Raw genomic sequence first — 19,545 nt, forward strand, 5'->3', positions numbered from 1 at the left:
ATCGGAGTAGTTTTACAAGTACAGGTACATGAGGACAGTATCACGGTATCGGTGCATCCCTAAATACTGCAAACCATGCCACCTCACATCATTAGGCTCACACACCCTGCTTCCAAGGCACTCCCTCTAAACCTCCCACCCCCAAACTACTTTTCTGGGGGAAACCTTGATCTTATGAAATGTTAGAGTACAATAGTAGTGCTATAGTTGTACACTCAATATATTGTGCTGTAATGGCAAGAGGTGAAATGATAGACGTTGTCCAGGTGTGTAGAATCGCAACATAGATTTATTATTTCCCTTGAGACATCTTCTCTTGGTCCAGACAAGCTCTTCGGTCCAAAAGTTCCTCGTTTAAAGTTTTATCCTCTTTGTCTTCAACTCACATCCCCCTTTGATCACTGCCCTATCTCTCCTAATCCACTTTCACTTGGTACCTATAGCTGTTAAGTCCATCAAGAAGCAGCACCTGGTAGAGGTGCGTTCTATGGCCAACCCACCCGGGGCCGTGAAGCTGGCCCTGGAGTCCATCTGCCTGCTCCTTGGAGAGAGCACCACAGACTGGAAACAGATCCGCTCCATCATCATGAGGGAGAACTTTATCCCCACCATCGTCAACTTCTCTGCTGACGAAATCAGGTGAAAAGAAAGAAATCAGATAACACTGTTCACTAAAGAGTTTCCCTTTCTCTCTTTCCATCCATCTCTGTCTCTATCTCCATCTCTCTCTCTATCTGTACCTCTGTCACAACCCCACTCTACTGTCCTCCCCTGTCTACTCACCTCCACCACATTCCTCCCTCCCTACCTAGCGGTGAGCTCTATAAAACGGCAGCACCTAGTAGAAGTTCGGGCCATGACTAATCCCCCAGCAGCCGTCAAGCTGGCCCTGGAGTCTATCTGCCTGCTGCTGGGCGAGGAGACCAGTGACTGGAAAAAGATTCGACAAGTTATTATCAGAGACAATTTCATCAGCAGTATAGTCAACTTTTCCTCTGAGGAAATGAGGTACCGCTGTCGTAACGTCCAGTCTGTCAAGAGTCAGAGGGCGGCACAATCATATTCTCGATTAATCTGGCACCTACTGCTTAACTTTGTATTTCTTGACATTTCAGAGAAAAATTACTTTCAGCTGATTTTTGAGTCACTGAAATTGTAAAACCTGCTGATCAAACTTGTGATCATCTTTCTGGAGTACAATAAGCCTGTCCGGATCAGTAACAGCCAGTTCTGACTTCTAGTTGTAGTTAAGTGATTTACAGTTTCAGTTGCATCATGCAAAGAAGAAATCAAATTATGTGGAATACACACCTCTCCTGCTATTTCCAGCTCCAGGTGCAAATTAATTCTCTTCCACATCCCTCACCTACCCCTTTATCTGTTCCATAATCATCTCTCTATACTTGATGGTTGTTCTGATTTTTGATTTTTTTGGTTTTGTTTTTTGTTTTTTTCACCTTCACTTCTGACATTGTTTTTGATCACTCCAGTGACTCCATCCGTGAAAAGATGAAGAAGAATTACCTCTCTAACCCTTCGTACAACTATGAGCAGGTCAATCGAGCCTCCCTTGCCTGTGGACCTATGGTGAAATGGGCCATTGCTCAGGTGAGAAGGCCCAAAGAGCACCAGCCGCACACCTTTTTATAACTTAGGTGAATGGGAGACAAAACAGAATAATCAAACAAAAATGCCTGATGATTAGATAATATTCAAGGATGTCTGCATTTGCATTATGTATGTGTACATATATAGCCAGTCCATTTTTCTTGCTACAGCTAATATGTTTTTTTTTTTTTGTTGCTTTAATTCCCGTAAAATTATTGTGATTATAATCCAACATTTCTGGTGTACTTAGGATACATTTGGCAGCTCTCACCTCATTAGTTAGCACAGTGAAGAGTGCCACAAGTGCACCCAGTTTTGGACCTTTTTAACACTCTTCTCCCTCTCCAATAGCTGAACTATGCTGACATGCTGAAGCGTGTGGAGCCTTTGCGTAACGAGCTGCAGAAGCTCGAAGATGATGCCAAGGACAACAAGTCAAAGGCAGAGGAAGTGGAACAGATGATCAAAGACCTGGAGGCCAGCATTGCTCGCTACAAGGAGGAGTATGCCATTCTCATCTCAGAGGCCCAGGCCATCAAGGCTGACTTGGCTGCAGTTGAGGCTAAGGTAATTTCTTGATATCACTTAATCTGCCGTATTCATCTGCCCCTTAAGGTTCCATTTGTCATCCAATCATTTTCCTCTCTGAGGCCAGGTCATCAAGGCTCCCCTAGCCTTGTCATAGTTTTTGGTGTATGATGGCTGTAACCATCTGCTTCACCATCTCTTTCACTGTTCCTGTCTATCCCATCTTGATATCTCAGGGTTCACACTTAAAACAGCCAACCTGACTTCTGCACTACAATTACATTGAGAGTTTTTTTTTCTTCCCCCAAATAATCCTACAGTCTGATTTTCTGCTTTCTGCTTCCAGGTAAACCGCAGCACAGCGCTGCTAAAGAGCTTGTCAGCTGAGAGGGAGCGTTGGGAGCAGACCAGCGAGACATTCAAGAACCAGATGTCCACCATTGCTGGAGACTGTCTGCTCTCTGCGGCGTTCATTGCCTATGCTGGCTACTTTGATCAGCAGATGAGGCAGAATTTGTTCACCACCTGGTCTCATCACCTGCAGCAAGCCAACATCCAGGTACTTCCATTTTATAAACATGATGCAGACTCTGTTGTAGGGTCTAATAGCACTGGTTGAAGAGTTTATCTTGTTAATCCAAAACCACCTGCCAGATTGTCTGAAGGATACCGTTCTGGATTGTCATTGTTACCAAAGATCTACGCTGGTTAACTCCCAAACACTTTCTTAAAAATTGGCTGTAATTTCGTAACCCACAGGTCAGTATGTAGCTATATAAAGTTGGACACACAAACCCAACATCACATAATTGATTGCCTGGCAATGCAGTTAAGACCACAATCAGATAAGAGAAAATTGCAAAACCTAAAAAAACTCTGACCAAAGAATATATGTTGACTATCTTTTAAGGGGGAGAATAATCTTTAGATTTTAATGACTTTTATAGATGATTTAATGGGTACCAACATATGCTGTATTACATATAATTGAATATACTTTTAATGTGTTGCCAGAAAACCTGTAACATTACTGACAGTCTATGCTGAATTTCTTTTTTAGTTCCGCACAGACATTGCCAGGACGGAGTACCTTTCCAATGCAGACGAGAGGCTCCGCTGGCAGGCCAACTCCCTCCCAGCTGATGACCTATGTACTGAGAATGCCATCATGCTGAAGAGGTTCAATAGGTTGGTGTTTTCTCTATTCAGTATGCAGGATATCTTAAAAGTACAGGTTATTCATTTGCAGTATTTTTTTGAAAAACACTGCAGATTCCTCTATTTTAATTAGTTGAACTTGTAACCCTGTATTGTCATGTGCGCCTCCCCTCTGTTAGGTACCCACTGATCATCGATCCTTCAGGCCAGGCCACGGAGTTCATAATGAATGAGTACAAGGACCGCAAGATCACCAGAACCAGCTTCCTGGACGATGCCTTCAGGAAGAACCTGGAGAGCGCCCTACGTTTCGGAAACCCGCTGCTGGTTCAGGTGAGGTGGTGTTCATTTTCATTCACATGCAAAAAAAAAAGAAAGAAAAAAAGGCAAATGTTGATCAACAACCTTTTTAAAAAAGAGACAATAACAAACCTAACCTTTTGTAAACAAAAACAGTGAGGAAATATAATAACAATGTCAACGTAACTATTACTGATAAACGCCGCGTGTTTAGTACGACCCAAACTGTTTACACGGCCAATACAAGTCTACTGTTTCATTCGTCTCACGCATTCCTTTCACCTTCCTTCGCCCTCTTCCCCCACTCTTTTTCTTCTTTTTCGTGCCTTTCCCACCCATCAGGACGTGGAGAGCTACGACCCCATCTTGAACCCTGTCCTGAACAGAGAGGTCCGCAGGACTGGAGGACGTGTCCTCATCACCCTGGGCGACCAGGACATCGATCTGTCACCTTCCTTTGTAATCTTCCTCTCCACACGAGACCCAACGGTGAGGAGTCTGATTGTTGATAAGACTGGACCCCACACCCACCCATTAAGCTTATTAGACAATGTTTCCCAAAAAAAATCTTCATGTGCCACAATAAATCTATCATTTGAAAAAAAGTAGTGTGTTTGTAAAGTTGAATTATTTCCCTTCAGAAATTTCTCATCAAAATGATTGCAGAATTTTTACTTTGCCTCTTCTCCATGCAGGTCGAGTTCCCTCCGGACCTGTGTTCTCGTGTGACATTTGTCAACTTCACGGTGACGCGCAGCAGTCTGCAGAGTCAATGTCTTAATGAGGTCCTCAAAGCTGAGCGGCCTGATGTGGACGAGAAGCGCTCTGACCTCCTCAAACTGCAGGGTGAGGCACTGGAAATGGCAGACATGCTAGCAAAGCAATTGAGTTATTGGAGAACTTGAGTTTGACTATCCAAGTATTAACAGGATATCATTTACAGTGCAAGTAGACTCGGTAGCCTTACAAAGTTAAAATAATGATCTCTTTCCCTCACCTCTTTCATATAGGTGAGTTCCAGCTTCGTCTGCGACAGCTAGAAAAATCCCTTCTGCAGGCACTCAATGAGGTCAAGGGTCGTATTCTCGATGACGATACCATCATCACCACCCTGGAGAACCTGAAGAAAGAAGCCGCTGAAGTGACAAGAAAGGTGGAGGAGACAGATATCGTTATGGCCGAGGTGGAGGCAGTGTCACAGCAGTACTTGTCTCTTTCCTCTGCCTGCAGCAGCATCTACTTCACCATGGAGGCCCTCAACCAGGTCTGCACACACACACACATACACACACACACACAAACGCACACAGACTATGATCCTTGGAGGACAAATGCTTACAATCTGGGTATTATATTTTGAAATCACTCACGTATCAGCAAACAAATTGACTGAGCTGATTCCTTGTCTGTCTAGATACACTTCCTGTACCAGTATTCACTTCATTTCTTCTTGGACACATACCACACTGTCCTGTATGAGAACCCCAACCTCAAGAGCATTAGTGACCACACCCAGAGACTGGCCCTTATTACCAAGGACCTCTTCCAGGTATTAACTTCATTAGTGATTTTAAAAAAGGTGACTCTTTGCTTTGGTGCTATGAATGTCGTGCTTATGGATCATTGTTTGCATGTGTTATGTATAAAGGTGGCATTCAACAGAGTAGCTAGAGGTATGCTACACCAGGACCACATTACATTCGCCATGCTGCTGGCTAGGATCAACCTCAAAGGCATGACCAAGTAAGAGACAAACATAAATGTTGGCACACAGCCTGAGCAAAATGACATAAAATACAACTTACCAATCACACCAAACTTACCAGTTCTTACCAATATGAAACAACCTCTTGCCACAGTGAGCCCTCGTTCGATGCAGAATACCAGCACTTTCTGCGTGGCAAGGAGATCGTCCTGACCGGCATGACCTTACCCAAGGTAAAGGGTCTGACCACTGACCAGAGTGAGGCCATGGTCCGCCTTAGCCGCATGCCAGCCTTCAAAGACCTGGTTGGCAAAGTCGAGGCTGATGAGGTCAGATGCGCTTCTTTCAACTAGAATGAAAAAAAAATTCATAATATGAAACTGACATCTTCCAAGAGTGCAATTTATATACTGCTTCCTCGAATTGAATGTCTATTTGAATTACAGCTGCCACTGAGCAGTTTTATTCTGAATTTGACTTTGGGTGAATTACACCTGTGATACTCTTTATGCTTTTTGTCATGACTTTAGCAATTCTTCATGTGGCTTGAAAGCAACACCCCTGAGTTGTCTGTTCCTTACCTGTGGTCAGAAGAGAAGCAGTCCTGTGAGTATCAACAAAACCTTAAACCTCTACTGGTTAGATTTGGAATTAATTGACTAAATAGTACAGAAATATGCATAATATTGTTGCCAAACTGTTTTGTATCTCAAAGATTTATGAGCAAACTAATGTCATTTTTTGATACTTTTTGTCCTTATTGTATTTAAATCAGTTGCTTATCCAAGAATATCACAGTCATGAGCACTTTTGTACTTTAGTACAAACTGGTTAAAATGCTCTGAAATGTTTAAAATGCTCTGATATCCACTTTTGTACTTCAGTACAAAAGTGCTGCAGCAGCAGTTTCTTTAACAGGAAAAATTATGCAGTGCATTGAGTTTTATGTTTTATGACTTCATCATAATGGACCAATACAGAAGAATAAGGCAGGTAGTGACAGGTTTGAAGAAGCAGCAAAGTTTTGGCTAACAAACAGATATGGCAGAACAAGCTTTTAGAAGACTAGCATACAGATGTCAGCTATAGTGGCTAAAACGCAGGGTCCAACACAACAGCACCTACGAAAGTATTTTGGGGTCTTTGTGTGGTCAAACACCGATGCCTTTACCAGTATCACCACAGGTGCAAGTAAATGAAACAAACATGATGACATGATGATCTTTGGGATTGTAACTTCGGAATATTTTAATGCTTAGATATCTTTTTCCCCCATTTATTATATAAATTGCCTGTCCTAAATTTTCTGCTCTGCCTATTGCCACACACTGTCCAGCTTCCATTGGCCAGGCAGTTCACCAGCTGCTACTGATCCAGGCCTTCCGTCCGGACCGCCTTTTGGCCATGTCTCACATCCTTGTTGCCAAAGTGCTAGGAGAGACCTATATGAACATCATTGAGCAACCGCTTGACCTGGCTAACATCGTGGACAGTGAGGTATTCACTTCCTTTTTCAAGCCTTATCTGCTTTTTTCCTAAAACCCAGCCCATTACCAGTGTAAATGTACAGTGGCTCGCAAAAGTATTCATACCCCTTGAACTTTTCCACATTTTGTCACGTTACGACCACAAACATAAATATATTTTATTGGAATTTTATGTGAAAGACCAACACAAAGTGGCACACAACTGTGAAGTACAAAGAAAATTTCACATGATTTGACTTTTTTTTTTATAAATTAAAAAAATGGAAAGTGCGGTGTGCAAAAGTATTCAGCCCCCTTTTCTCTGAGTGCAACCAATTGCCTTCAGAAGTTGCCTGATGATTGCTGAATGATCGAATGTTGACCTAATGACTAAATAGAGTCAACTTGTGTGTAATCTAATCTCGGTACAAATACAGCTATTCTGTGACGGCCTCAGAGGTTTGTTAAGAGAATATTGGGGAGCAAACAGCATCATGAAGTCCAAGGAACATACCAGACAGGTCAGGGATAAAGTTGTGGAGAAGATTAAAGCAGGGTTAGGCTATAAAAAGATTTCCCAAGCTTTGAACATCTCACGGAGCACTGTTCAATCCATCATCCGGAAATGGAAAGAGTATGGCACAACTGCAAACCTACCAAGACACGGCCGTCCACTTAAACTTACAGGCCGAACAAGGAGAGCACTGATCAGAGATGCAGCCAAGAGGCCCATGGTGACTCTGGACGAACTGCAGAGATCCACAGCACAACTATTGGTCGTGCACTGCACAAATCTGGCGTTTATGGAAGAGTGGCAAAAAGAAAGCCATTGTTAAAAGAAAACCATAAGAATTCCTGTTTGCAGTTTGCCAGAAGCCATATGGCGGACACAGCAAACATGTGGAAGAAGGTGCTCTGCTCAGATGAGACCAAAATTGAACTTTTTGGCCTAAATGCAAAACGCTATGTCTGGCGGAAAACGAACACTGCACATCACTCTGAACACACCATCTCCACTGTCAAACATGGTGGTGGCAGCATCATGCTCTGGGGGTGCTTCTCTTCAGCAGGGACAGGGAAGATGGTCAGAGTTGATGGGAAGATGGATGGAGCCAAATACAGGGCAATCTTGGAAGAAAACCTGTTGGAGTCTGCAAAAGACTTGAGACTGGGGCGGAGGTTCACCTTCCAGCAGGACAACGACCCTAAACATAAAGCCAGGGCTACAATGGAATGGTTTAAAACACAACATATTCATGTGTTAGAATGGCTCAGTCAAAGTCCAGACCTAAATCCAATTGAGAATCTGTGGCAAGATCTGAAAACTGCCGTTCACAAATGCTCTCCATCTAATCTGACTGAACTTGAGCTGTTTTGCAAAGAAGAATGGGCAAAAATTTCAGTCTCTAGATGTGCAAAGCTGGTAGAGACCTACCCCAAAAGACTTGCAGCTGTAGTTGCAGCAAAAGGCGGTTCCACAAAGTATTGACTCAGGGGGGCTGAATACTTTTGCACACCGCACTTTTCAGTTTTTTATTTGTAAAATTTTTTTTAAATCATGTATAATTTTCTTTGTACTTAACAATTGTGTGCCACTTTGTGTTGGTCTTTCACACAAAATTCCAATAAAATATATTTATGTTTGTGGTCGAAACATGACAAAATGTGGAAAAGTTCAAGGGGTATGAATACTTTTGCAAGCCACTGTAAATCTACCTTCTTTGTGTAGGTGAAGCCCAGCACTCCAGTGCTGATGTGTTCTGTGCCAGGGTACGATGCAAGTGGCCTGGTCAGAGATCTCGCTGCAGAGCAGAACAAACACATCACTTCTATCTCCATCGGTAAGAAACATACATACACACCTTTACTTTTAAATGATATTCAGATAATCTGGATCCTCTTTGTGTTGCATAAAACAACAGTGAAGATAATAGAATTCATATTCCTTTTGCTCCCTGCCTTTCCACAGGTTCTGCTGAGGGCTTCAATAAGGCTGACAGAGACATTAACACCGCTGTCAAGTCTGGCAGGTGAGTAATGGGGCTTCCTTAGTCGTCAAACTAAAAGATCTCTGCAGGTTCTGCATGGACATAAATGACATTAAAGCAAACCCTCAGCTGACATCTACCCTGGGGAGTCTGTGCAGCAGTCATTGTTGGTGTTCACGTGGACCTGTCTGTTCCCTGCATCACAGAAAGTGTGCCTTTGATTGCTAGTTTTAAGTCAAACAAATGGAGATGAGGAAATGTCTTTCAATAGCGTTTTGAATTTGCTCTCTACATTAAGTGGTCTCATGTGCCACCACCTCACTCTTCTTTTTTCCATTGCCTGGAGGCAGATTAACTCCACTTCTTCATTTATTAATTAATCCACCATGAAAGACTCCATTTCGCATTTAGTGTGCAAAATATTCGGGGAAATGTGGTCTATAAAATGGGGTTTGTTGGCTTTCAGTATGCTTCAAGTATGCTCAACTATGAAAGTTTGCATACACTCTGGCAGACTGTCGTACGTGTCCTTGTCAGCTCATTGTTTTCAACATTCTCTTAGCACCTTAAAATATATACCGTATTTCCTGGACCACAAGTCGCACCAGAGTGTAAGTCGCACTATCGGCAAAAAACGTATTGTTGGGAGGGGAAAAAAAATATACGCACACACACAGTATTGATCATGAAGGATCCCCACAACGGTACAACACCTTCAAAGTACCGGCTGATAACCTGCCTCTGCACAACATGGAAGATCCTGTCAGGCATCATAGGAGCTAAGCTGAATGGGCACATGAGTCAATACATGAGTGAAACTCAGAAAGGAATTGGGAACACCAGAGATTCAAAGCATCAGCTACTGGTTGATAGAGCAGTCACCTAGTAAGACCAGACTGACCAACCTAAGCACAGCCTGGATTGACTACAAGAAAGCGTACGATTTAATACCCCACACACATATGGTTACTGTAGTGCTTGGCATGATACAAAGCCAACAGGACACCAACAGCCTTCATCAAGACCTCAATGCAGCAGTGGAAAACAATACTAGAGGCCAACTCAGACAATCACACAAGTAACCATCAAATGTGGCATATACCAAGCTGATGCGCTATCCCCACTGCTGTTCTGCATTTGCCTGAACCCCCTCAGTCAGATCATCACAAAGAGTGGATATGGATACAGGTTCAGAAGTGGAGTTACCATCAGCCACCATCTATACATGGATGACATCAAGCTGTATGCCAGGAATGAGCGAGACATTGACTTGTTGATCCACCTCACCAGGAGCTGCAGCGATGACATCGGGATGTCATTCAGACTGGACAAGTGCAATCAAATGGTGGCAAAAAAAGGAAAGGCGATGAGGACTTAAACGGTTGATGGCAGGATAACAGACATACAGGACAGTTACAAGTACCTGGGTGTTCCACAGCCAAATGGAAACCATTAGGAGGCAGCAAGGAGGTCAGCTATAGCCAAATACCTCCAGAGTGTGAGGCGGGTCCTGAGGCCAGCTCAGTGAGGAGAATAAGATCCAAGCCATCAACACATATGCCCTACTAGTCATCAGATACCCAGCTGGAATAATAAGCTGGCCAAAGGAGGAGATAAAGGCCACAGATATCAGGACACGGAAACTCTTCACAGTGCATGAAGGGTTCCACCCTAAGTCCAGCAGTCTGAGACTATACGGTAAGCGAAAAGATGGGGGCCGAGGGTTGGTGAGTGTCAGAGCCACTATCGAGGATGAAACAAGGAGCATCCATGAGTATGTCAGAAAGAGGGCCCCCCAAGACGAACTGCTGAGTGAGTACCTCAGGCAGCAGAAGACAGAGTGGGGAGGAAGAGGCGGTATCATGGAAGACCAAGCCCTTCCATTGGATGTACCATCGACAGATAGAAGACGTTGCTGATATTGAGAAATCCTACCAGTGGCTAGAAAAGGCTGGACTGAAGGACAGCACAGAGGCTCTGATCATAGCAGCATAAGAACAGGCACTTGGCACCAGATCATTTGAGACACGGGTCTACTACACCAGACAAGACACAAGATGCAGGCTGTGCAAAGATGCCTGCGGGACAGTCCAGCACTTAGTAGCAGGGTGTAAAATGCTAGCTGGGAAAGCGTACACTGAATCACATAACCAAGTGGCTGGGATAGTGCATAGGAATATCTGTACTGAATGCAGACTGAAAGTCCCCAAGTCGAAATGGGAGACACCGCCAAAGGTGGTTGAGAATGGCAGAGGTAAGATCCTGTGGGACTTCCAAATTCCAGACTGACAACCAGGTGCTGGCTAACCTACCAGACATTGTGGAAAAGGAACAGAAGATGACAGTAGTGACTGATGTAGCAATCCCGAGCAACAACAACATCAGGAAGAAAGAGCACGAGAAGCTAGAGAAATACCAAGAGCTGAAAGAAACTCTCGATTGCATGTGGAAGGTGAAATCCACAGTATTCCCAGTGGTAATAGGAGCACTAGGGGCTGTGACCCCCAAAGTGGGAAAGTGGCTCCAGCAGATTCCAGGAACAACACCTGAGGTCTCTGTCCAAAAGAATGCAGTCCAAGGAACAGCTAAGATACTGTGCAGAACCCTCAAACTCCAAGGCCTCTTGTAGAGGACCCAAGCTGAGGAAGACACACACCACCCGAAAAGGGTGAGAAGGAGATATGTCACTTCAGTGTAAAAGCCGCATTTATGTTGTGGTACAGTATTTTCAATTGAGTCACAAGATTAAACAGTGCCATCTAGTGGCCTTCGTTGAAATGCAGTGTATTAGTCCGGCAAAATGACATTGTGTGTGTGTGTGTGTGTGTGTGTGTGTGTGTGTGTGTGTGTGTGTGTGTGTGTGTGTGTGTGTGTGTGTGTCTTTGTTCTGTACTGATTGCTGTCACCCTACAGGTGGGTCATGTTAGAAAACGTCCATCTTGCTCCTGCCTGGCTGATGCAGCTAGAGAAAAAGCTCCACTCCATGCAGCCTCATGCCTGCTTCAGACTCTTCCTTACTATGGAGATCAATCCTAAGGTAAACTACACTATGCTTGTGATCCCCCCCCCCTGCTAATCCAAAAGACTGATTTCATAGACTTCATTGCTCCCTCCAAAAAGTATTTTTACTGCGGTGCTGTCCCCAAGATGCCAAGTCAGTCAGTCAGGGATGAGGGGGTTGACCTTTCTCTACCTGTGTTCTATCAGACATGTCATGACTTGAGAAAATAATATTCCACAAATTTAGCATTATCTAATGAATAAAAGGAACCAGGCCGAACAGTTGTTTTAAAAAGTCAGTATTAACCATGATTCTTAATAACAGCAGTTGAGTTTCACAATTTTAACTTTTACTGTTCCTGTGTACAGTAGTATATTGTGCTCTTAAGATTTCAGTTACATCATGATTTTTTCCTGTCAGGTGCCTGTGAACCTTCTACGTGCTGGCCGCATCTTCGTGTTTGAGCCTCCTCCTGGCGTCAAGGCCAACATGCTGAGGACTTTCAGCAGCATCCCAGTGGCTCGCATGTGCAAGGTGACAAAGACGAGCCCCCCCACACACACACACTCTCCTCACAGACTCTTGCTTCCAAATCTTTGTTGTTCAGCATCTGTGCCATCTGAATGTTTCCTCTAAAAGGGATTTCACACAGAATGCATCTTTATCAGTCTGCACTATCTGTTTTTTTATGTGTTAAAGCTACTGAATGCATTCAGATGTTACTGTATCTGGATATGTCCGGAGAATCATGGACCTATGAGGAGACAAGCATATTGCTTGAAATTTTAGGGAGGAAAATATTGGGGGGAAAAAACTGAAGGGGTGTGTGAAAAACAAGCATATTTACAAGACTGACAAAAGACTCAGTGCAGCGCATGTCATTAAAACACTGGACAGTGAATGGTCTGTTTTTTTAATTTTGATGTAAGACCAGATTGGTGACTATATGACTATAACTTAATTTTCTCATCTGTGACATCTGGTGTCATTCCCATCTTTAGTCCCAATGTGTTGCATAGACTTAAAAGATACTTGACGCATCTTGAAGTTTTCCAGCCAATCTCTCTTGCTTAAGACATTGTTCACTGTGATCTCATCAACTGGAGGATCCCTCTTTCACTCTGTGCTCTATCTACATGGGCACTAATCACAAATGGAAACGTTCTGAACGAGAAAAATAACCTCCCTCTCGACCTTGCCTTTTGGAAAAGGGCCTGGAATCGTTACTGTAATGCGTCCATGTTTACAAAATGTATCTAATGAATAACTGGCAAGTGTGGGCGCTCTTTCTGGTTATTGCTATGTTGTATCAATTCAAGTGATTATAAAGTAACAAATCACTTGCATTAATTTAGGAATTCGAGCAACCGGCTTATATTGTTGAAAGCGCAGAGGAACAATTTGCATGGATCCATAACCATGCAGGTGCAGTCCGTCATAAACATAGTAGACGGTGTAAAAGCCCTATAGAACACTGAGGGACTTCCTTCTCCCTCTCCCTGCAGGCTCCCAACGAGCGGGCACGTCTTTACTTCCTGCTGGCCTGGTTCCATGCTGTCATCCAGGAGCGTCTGCGTTATGCCCCGCTGGGCTGGTCCAAGAAGTATGAGTTTGGAGAGTCTGATCTGCGCTCTGCGTGCGACACAGTTGACACATGGCTAGATGACACTGCTAAGGTCAGAGAGGAACATGCTCTGGTGACGCCCATACATAGACAAAGAAATGGCATTCATTGAATCTGTAACTCTTAGTCTACGTAACTCTTTCTAACCAATAGATTCAATTAATTGGCTTGATTGGCAGGATTACATTGAACATTTAATAGTAAATATTTTCATCTCCTGCTTTGCTCTATATATCAAATTCTTTGCTGCTACAATGACCTCATTTTCTCCTCCAGGATCAATAAAATGTAATCTCAGTTCTTTTAATAAATTGTAAATCAAGATTGGTTATGACATCTGGTATTAAGCCACTGATGGCCTTAAAGTTCAGACAGATGATAATGATATTAACTCGTTTGTCTCCACATGATTTTCACACACACACACACACACACACATACATAGGGTCGTCAGAACATCTCACCTGACAAGATTCCCTGGGCAGCCCTGAAGACTTTGATGGCCCAGTCCATCTATGGTGGACGAATTGACAACGAGTTTGACCAGCGGCTGCTTATTACGTTCTTGGAACGCATCTTCACCACTGGCAGCTTTGACAGCGAGTTCAAACTGGCTCTCAAAGTAGACGGACACAAGGACATCAAGATGCCTGATGGTATTCGGTCAGTGGCCACTTTCTATACATGAAGCCCTGGTTAGCTCAAAATAATTTTAATCTTTCCAATTATCCCAAATTGTCTAGGCCTCAGCATGTCAGAGGGATGTTATCTATCCTTATTACTTTATGCAGTAACATCTGTTGGTTGCTGTGTTTTCCAGACGTGAGGAGTTCATGCACTGGGTAGAGATGCTTCCTGACACCCAGACTCCAGCTTGGCTTGGTCTTCCTAGCAATGCTGAGAAAGTCTTGCTCACTACTCAGGGTATGCCTTGGTCAACCGTCTTTAATCCCCGTACTCTCTAGTGTTCATTCGTAGTCGAACAAGTCTGCACCGTTCCAATTCTTCATCTCCATCTTTTGTGTGACAATCTTTAGATTTAGTTTGGCTCTTCTCAGTTCGGTTTGACCACATACATGAAATTTGACCAAATATTCCATACGTGGTGCTTTGGTAGGTGCACCCGTCTGATCTCTGAATTTCTTTGTCATCATCTTTACTCTCTCCTGGCTCTTCTAGAGTCTCAATGTCTTACGTTTGACAGGATGCATTGGTGCCATGTCTGGAGTGGTCATGACCATTAGTGTCTGGTGTCTGCTTGGACATGAGTGTGTGTATGTCTGTGTGTCTATGTGTGCTCATGTTGCTAAATATTAGAACTGCCTCCTCAGCTAAATTTCATATATCCACCTGCTCATCTGGAGGCCTCCAGTTAGTTTGATGTGGTATGGGTGGTAGTCTCCAATTTTGGTCTTTTATACAGAAATCATAGAATTTACACCCCAAGGTAGGTATGTTTTTTAGTTGTCACATTTGAAAGTGTTTTCTCCAAAGGAAGAGGGTGTGTGTCTCCTCATCCTCCAGCAGCTGTATTTCACATCTATCATGTCGGTTTGCTCAAAAAAACTAGATGTTTTTACAGACAGACAACCCCCACTCCCATAGTTCAACCATCACAAACTTCCCCACTTCCTTATAATTTCAGTGTCATGTCCTCTCCCAGTCCTGCCACAACTTCTTTGAAGAGTCTCAAATTTCCCAAGCATCCATCCCTTAAGCCAACCCTCCACCCCTCCTCTCCCCCTATCTTCCATCACTCCTCCAATTTCAATGTTTATTTTTTGGTGAAAATAAGTTTTTGTCTAGTCCTGCTCTTTATGTGATGGCTCTTGGTGTTTTGCCTGAAGGCTTTTCTGTCTGTGATCCAAGTGAATGCATTCCCAATATGTATGGAACATGTTTTTGCAACAGTCTGTCCTTAATAACACAGCCTTGTGGCAAAGCTATTTGTCTGTCTGTTCCACGGTTAATTTCTTCTTCCCCTACCTCCCAACCACGGCCTCCTGCCCTTCCCTCACCTCCCACTTTGCTCGCTGGCTCCTTCTGCTGGGCTGCATAGGCATTGACATGATGGGTAAGATGCTGAAAATGCAGATGTTGGAGGATGAGGATGACCTTGCCTATGAGACTGAGAAAAAGCAGCGCACTGCGTCATCGTCTGATGCCCAGCCAGCCTGGATGAGGACCCTCCATACCACAGCCTGCAACTGGCTGCAGCTGATACCCCAGAGTGTCAGCCCTCTCAAACGCACTGTGGAGAACATCAAGGTAATAAAACGCATAAAAGGAAAGATGGTTGGCGGCACAAAACTGCTAGGGTGACCAGACGTAGGAGTCTGGCGACATCTTTGTATTGTTATCTTTCTCTCAGATGTCTACTCTTTTTATCAAAGCTTTTGTTATGATATAGTTTGAGGTGAAAACGACAATTCAAAGTACTAGTTTAACTAACTAATTCAATTCAATTTATTGTCATTAAAAACAATGTGCAGGTGCATGTTAAAAATTAAATAACTAAGGATACACACCCATTTATTAAGTATATTTGTACAACTGCTTTTTATATATGTGAATGTTTTCTATCGATCCCCCTTCACACACACATATCAGGACCCACTCTTCCGTTTCTTTGAGCGTGAGGTGAAGATGGGTGGCAAAATGCTGCAGGAGATCCGTCAGGACCTATCGGATGTGGTCCATGTTTGTGAGGGCAAGAAGAAACAGACCAATGACCTTCGCACGCTCATCAATGACCTTGTCAAAGGTATCATTTAACAATATCACTTGTTTTAATCATTCTAATTTTTACATATTTCAGCACATTTTTTTATGATCCACATGGGGAAAATAGACTTTAAAGATCTGCAAATGTAGTTGCTTGTTTTTAATCAACTAGCAAGCCCTAATTCAGAACAATCTTTGTTTGTTTTTTTTGTTAGATGACTTTTCTAGTACCTGTACTGACTTTTCTCTACCTCTTATTCTTTTTCTCACGCACTTTCCACACTATGCCATCTTTCTGTCTCTCTCCCTAGGTATCCTCCCTCGCAGCTGGTCCCGCTACACAGTCCCAGCATCCATGACTGTGATTCAGTGGGTGGCGGACTTCAGTGACAGAATTAAACAGCTGCAGCAGATCTCCCAGGCAGCAGCCAGCGGGGGTGCCAAGGAGCTAAAGGTGCTGTAAACCTTTTGTATGCAGCATCAAACATGCCTGTGACCTTTTGGATACCATTTAAGAAAATAAACAGAAAAATTGATGAAAATTAAATTAAAGTACTTTACTCCTCTCTTTTCAGAACATCCATGTTTGCCTGGGCAGCTTGTTTGTGCCGGAGGCTTATATCACTGCCACCCGCCAGTATGTGGCCCAGGCAAACAGCTGGTCTCTGGAAGAGCTGTGTCTGGAGGTCAATGTCACCACTGCCCAGAGCGCAGCACTTGATGCCTGCAGCTTCGGCATTAAAGGTCAGCCAGCTTGCATGTCTGCTGCCATAATCGGGGATGGAGGTTGCTGTCAGTTCAGCAGGGTTTAATTTGGGATTACAATAATCCGTGAATTTGCTAAAATGTCCTACACATGCATACACAGTGGGTGGATCTGTTGGCCTCGATAACGTGAAGGCTTGTGTTCTAAACACTTCTGTGTGACCGAGTTTATTGGGAGTTGGCAGGTTTTATTTACCATGTATTATAAAAGTCTTAATGAATACAATGTCTCCCATCCAGGTCTGAAACTGCAAGGGGCAACGTGTGCAAACAACAAGCTCTCTCTGTCTACCACCATCTCAACCGAGCTGCCTCTTACTCAGCTCCGCTGGGTGAAGCAGGGCACTGGCGAGAAGAGACACACGGTATGAAAAAATAAACGCCTCATACAGTCATCGCTAAATGTCTCGATTAATCAAATTGACAGAGTGATGGTTTATGAAAAATACCAGGTCATCCATCAAATTAAACTGCGCTTTCCTTAGCATTGTACTTCTGAAACTTCAGATGTTCACTTTTTTGCCCTCCCCTTGCAGGTGACTCTGCCAGTGTACCTGAATTTCACCAGGTCCGATCTCATCTTCACAGTGGACTTTGATATTGCCACCAAGGAGGACCCGCACAATTTCTATGAACGTGGAGTTGCCGTCTTGTGCACTGAGTAGATAAAGCATCTTGGGGGTAGAGAAGTCTTGCTGAACAAACTGCACTTAACCACCTATATTCATGGCCTATTAATCAACCTTAAAAAGTAGTCTGTAGTCATTCTATTCCAACACTAGATGTAGTTACTGGGGACTGTTTTATTCTACTTGCATTAATTTGTATGGTTTCGGGATTGTTTCTTAGAAGGTATCAGGAATGTTGTCAGTTGGTCTGCGAGAGGAGAAAATGAGACGTGTGGAAAAGAGGAAGTTGTGGAAGTAATGCATTGTGTTTACGAAAGAACATGTAGGTTTTTATGATGGAAAAGAAACTAAAATAAAATTGTATCGTGATTTCAATATGGTCACCTTGTTATTTAACTTTTGGGTAATAGTTTACAGTTTGGAATGAGGGCAATAAAGTATACTTTCTTTCATATTCATAATAAGGATAATCTTGTGAATAATAAGATAATAATAATGATAATCTTATCCGTCTTTCAAGTGTGATAACACGATTCATGCTGGAATGTTTGTTTGGATTCCTGCTTATCGCACACACACACACACACACACACACACACACACACACACACAATTCGTTGTGGTTCTCCTACATTATGTAAACCTCTGTTCTGTTCCTCCCGGCCTCCATGTGGTGCATTTAGTACCCAACATTGCTCCACTTCTTCATCGCTGTCTAAAATATTCACTGTAGATGCTGATATTTGGATATGTGCAGTTGGGGGAACAAAGTTGTGTTGAAATGACGGACATGACAGGCGAAACGTTAGTCAGCGCGTACTCTTTTAATCAACTGACTGACGTGACTCGTGTAAAACAGGATCAGAACACGGCATTGTCGCAGCAATGCCAGACCTAACAAAAGTGACAACAGTAATAATAATAAAAATAATAACTATTTATATAGCACTTTTCTAAAACAATGTTACAAAGTGCTTTACAAGGAAATAAAACCAGACAATGACATCAATGTGTAGATTTGGGTGTGGACGTTAGGGACATGCTCCTACCAATGTCAAGGGGCTACTGAGTTGTCCCTACCGATATTTTTAGCGATCTCACGTGACTTGTCACTTTAACTCGACAACCACTCCCATCCGTCAATGTTAGGCCTGCTGAGTTGCAGGTTTCCCGTTGAATAGCGACAGCAGTAGCTTCTGTACAGTGTTTGGCAGGGAATTAGAAGAGGTTGGTATTTGGTATAAAGGTTTAAAAATAGATAAAAGTAAAGAATTTAAAATTAAAATAAAGGATAATCAGAGCTAGATAATATAATAAAAGGCTAATCAGATGGAAGCAGAACCTCCCTTTAAAACCCGTTGAAATTCAGTTCACAAGTGCAACCAGTCATAAAAAGCTAACTGGAGCAGCACTTGCAGAATAACATTAAGTACACCTTAATTTTTGCAGATGGTGGGTCTGTAACTTTTATACATTTTGTGTGTGTGGCTGGGTGTGAAACACAGAGATATTTTTATTGTCCTACAAGAGAATATTTGCTTTCACCTTTTCACCAGAGCCTCCTACAGTAAATGCATGTCATTGGTGGTCACTTGGGGTCAAGTGTATGACTGTCCTTCTAGGTCCTTGTGGGTCTTCAGGTGGGCATAGAGGCCGATCCTGGAGCCGCATAGTTTGCGGTAATGTGGGCAAGGGTGTGCAGAAGTGGTTGAGGATGTGATTTGGGCCTTTCTGGTAATGCGCTCCTTTCTGAGTCTGCGCTTGTTTTCAGCAGTACAGTGAAGGTCTTGGTTGTAGTGTCCAGCACCCTCACGGACAGCCAGTCTCCAGGCCTCCTTGTTTTTTGTTACATGTTCCCAGGTGTTAAGGTCGATGCCCAACCTTTTTATGTGGGCTTTGATATTATCTTAATATCGCTTTTGTCCCCCTGGGGCATGGCGTGCTGTCACGAGCTGAGTGTAAAGGACTCACGGAATCAAAAGCTTTGGTTAAGTCTATGAAGTTGCATTTTATATAGCGCTTTTCTAGCTGCAACAGCCACTCAAACTG

General features: G+C 43.2%; 1 protein-coding gene across 1 annotated transcript in view; it reads left to right on the plus strand.

Annotated features, from left to right (window-relative positions):
- dync1h1 (dynein, cytoplasmic 1, heavy chain 1) overlaps positions 1-17,871 on the plus strand; it is a 53,960-nt gene extending 36,089 nt beyond the window's left edge. The window contains exons 52-78 of the mRNA XM_056296515.1: positions 444-639; positions 1,491-1,608; positions 1,960-2,175; positions 2,483-2,695; positions 3,197-3,324; positions 3,474-3,627; positions 3,937-4,083; positions 4,290-4,440; positions 4,605-4,858; positions 5,009-5,143; positions 5,243-5,337; positions 5,454-5,628; positions 5,830-5,905; positions 6,636-6,796; positions 8,495-8,606; positions 8,735-8,795; positions 11,667-11,790; positions 12,175-12,288; positions 13,260-13,430; positions 13,824-14,041; positions 14,199-14,302; positions 15,438-15,646; positions 15,989-16,142; positions 16,414-16,556; positions 16,678-16,846; positions 17,108-17,232; positions 17,404-17,871. Coding sequence (XP_056152490.1) covers positions 444-639; positions 1,491-1,608; positions 1,960-2,175; positions 2,483-2,695; positions 3,197-3,324; positions 3,474-3,627; positions 3,937-4,083; positions 4,290-4,440; positions 4,605-4,858; positions 5,009-5,143; positions 5,243-5,337; positions 5,454-5,628; positions 5,830-5,905; positions 6,636-6,796; positions 8,495-8,606; positions 8,735-8,795; positions 11,667-11,790; positions 12,175-12,288; positions 13,260-13,430; positions 13,824-14,041; positions 14,199-14,302; positions 15,438-15,646; positions 15,989-16,142; positions 16,414-16,556; positions 16,678-16,846; positions 17,108-17,232; positions 17,404-17,532 — 4,052 coding nt within the window. The 3' untranslated portion in view covers positions 17,533-17,871. The remainder of the gene's footprint in view (positions 1-443; positions 640-1,490; positions 1,609-1,959; positions 2,176-2,482; positions 2,696-3,196; positions 3,325-3,473; positions 3,628-3,936; positions 4,084-4,289; positions 4,441-4,604; positions 4,859-5,008; positions 5,144-5,242; positions 5,338-5,453; positions 5,629-5,829; positions 5,906-6,635; positions 6,797-8,494; positions 8,607-8,734; positions 8,796-11,666; positions 11,791-12,174; positions 12,289-13,259; positions 13,431-13,823; positions 14,042-14,198; positions 14,303-15,437; positions 15,647-15,988; positions 16,143-16,413; positions 16,557-16,677; positions 16,847-17,107; positions 17,233-17,403) is intronic.
- Positions 17,872-19,545: the final 1,674 nt, after the last annotated feature.

The sequence above is a fragment of the Lampris incognitus genome, chromosome 16 (assembly GCF_029633865.1).
Source record: "Lampris incognitus isolate fLamInc1 chromosome 16, fLamInc1.hap2, whole genome shotgun sequence".
NCBI lineage: Eukaryota > Metazoa > Chordata > Actinopteri > Lampriformes > Lampridae > Lampris > Lampris incognitus.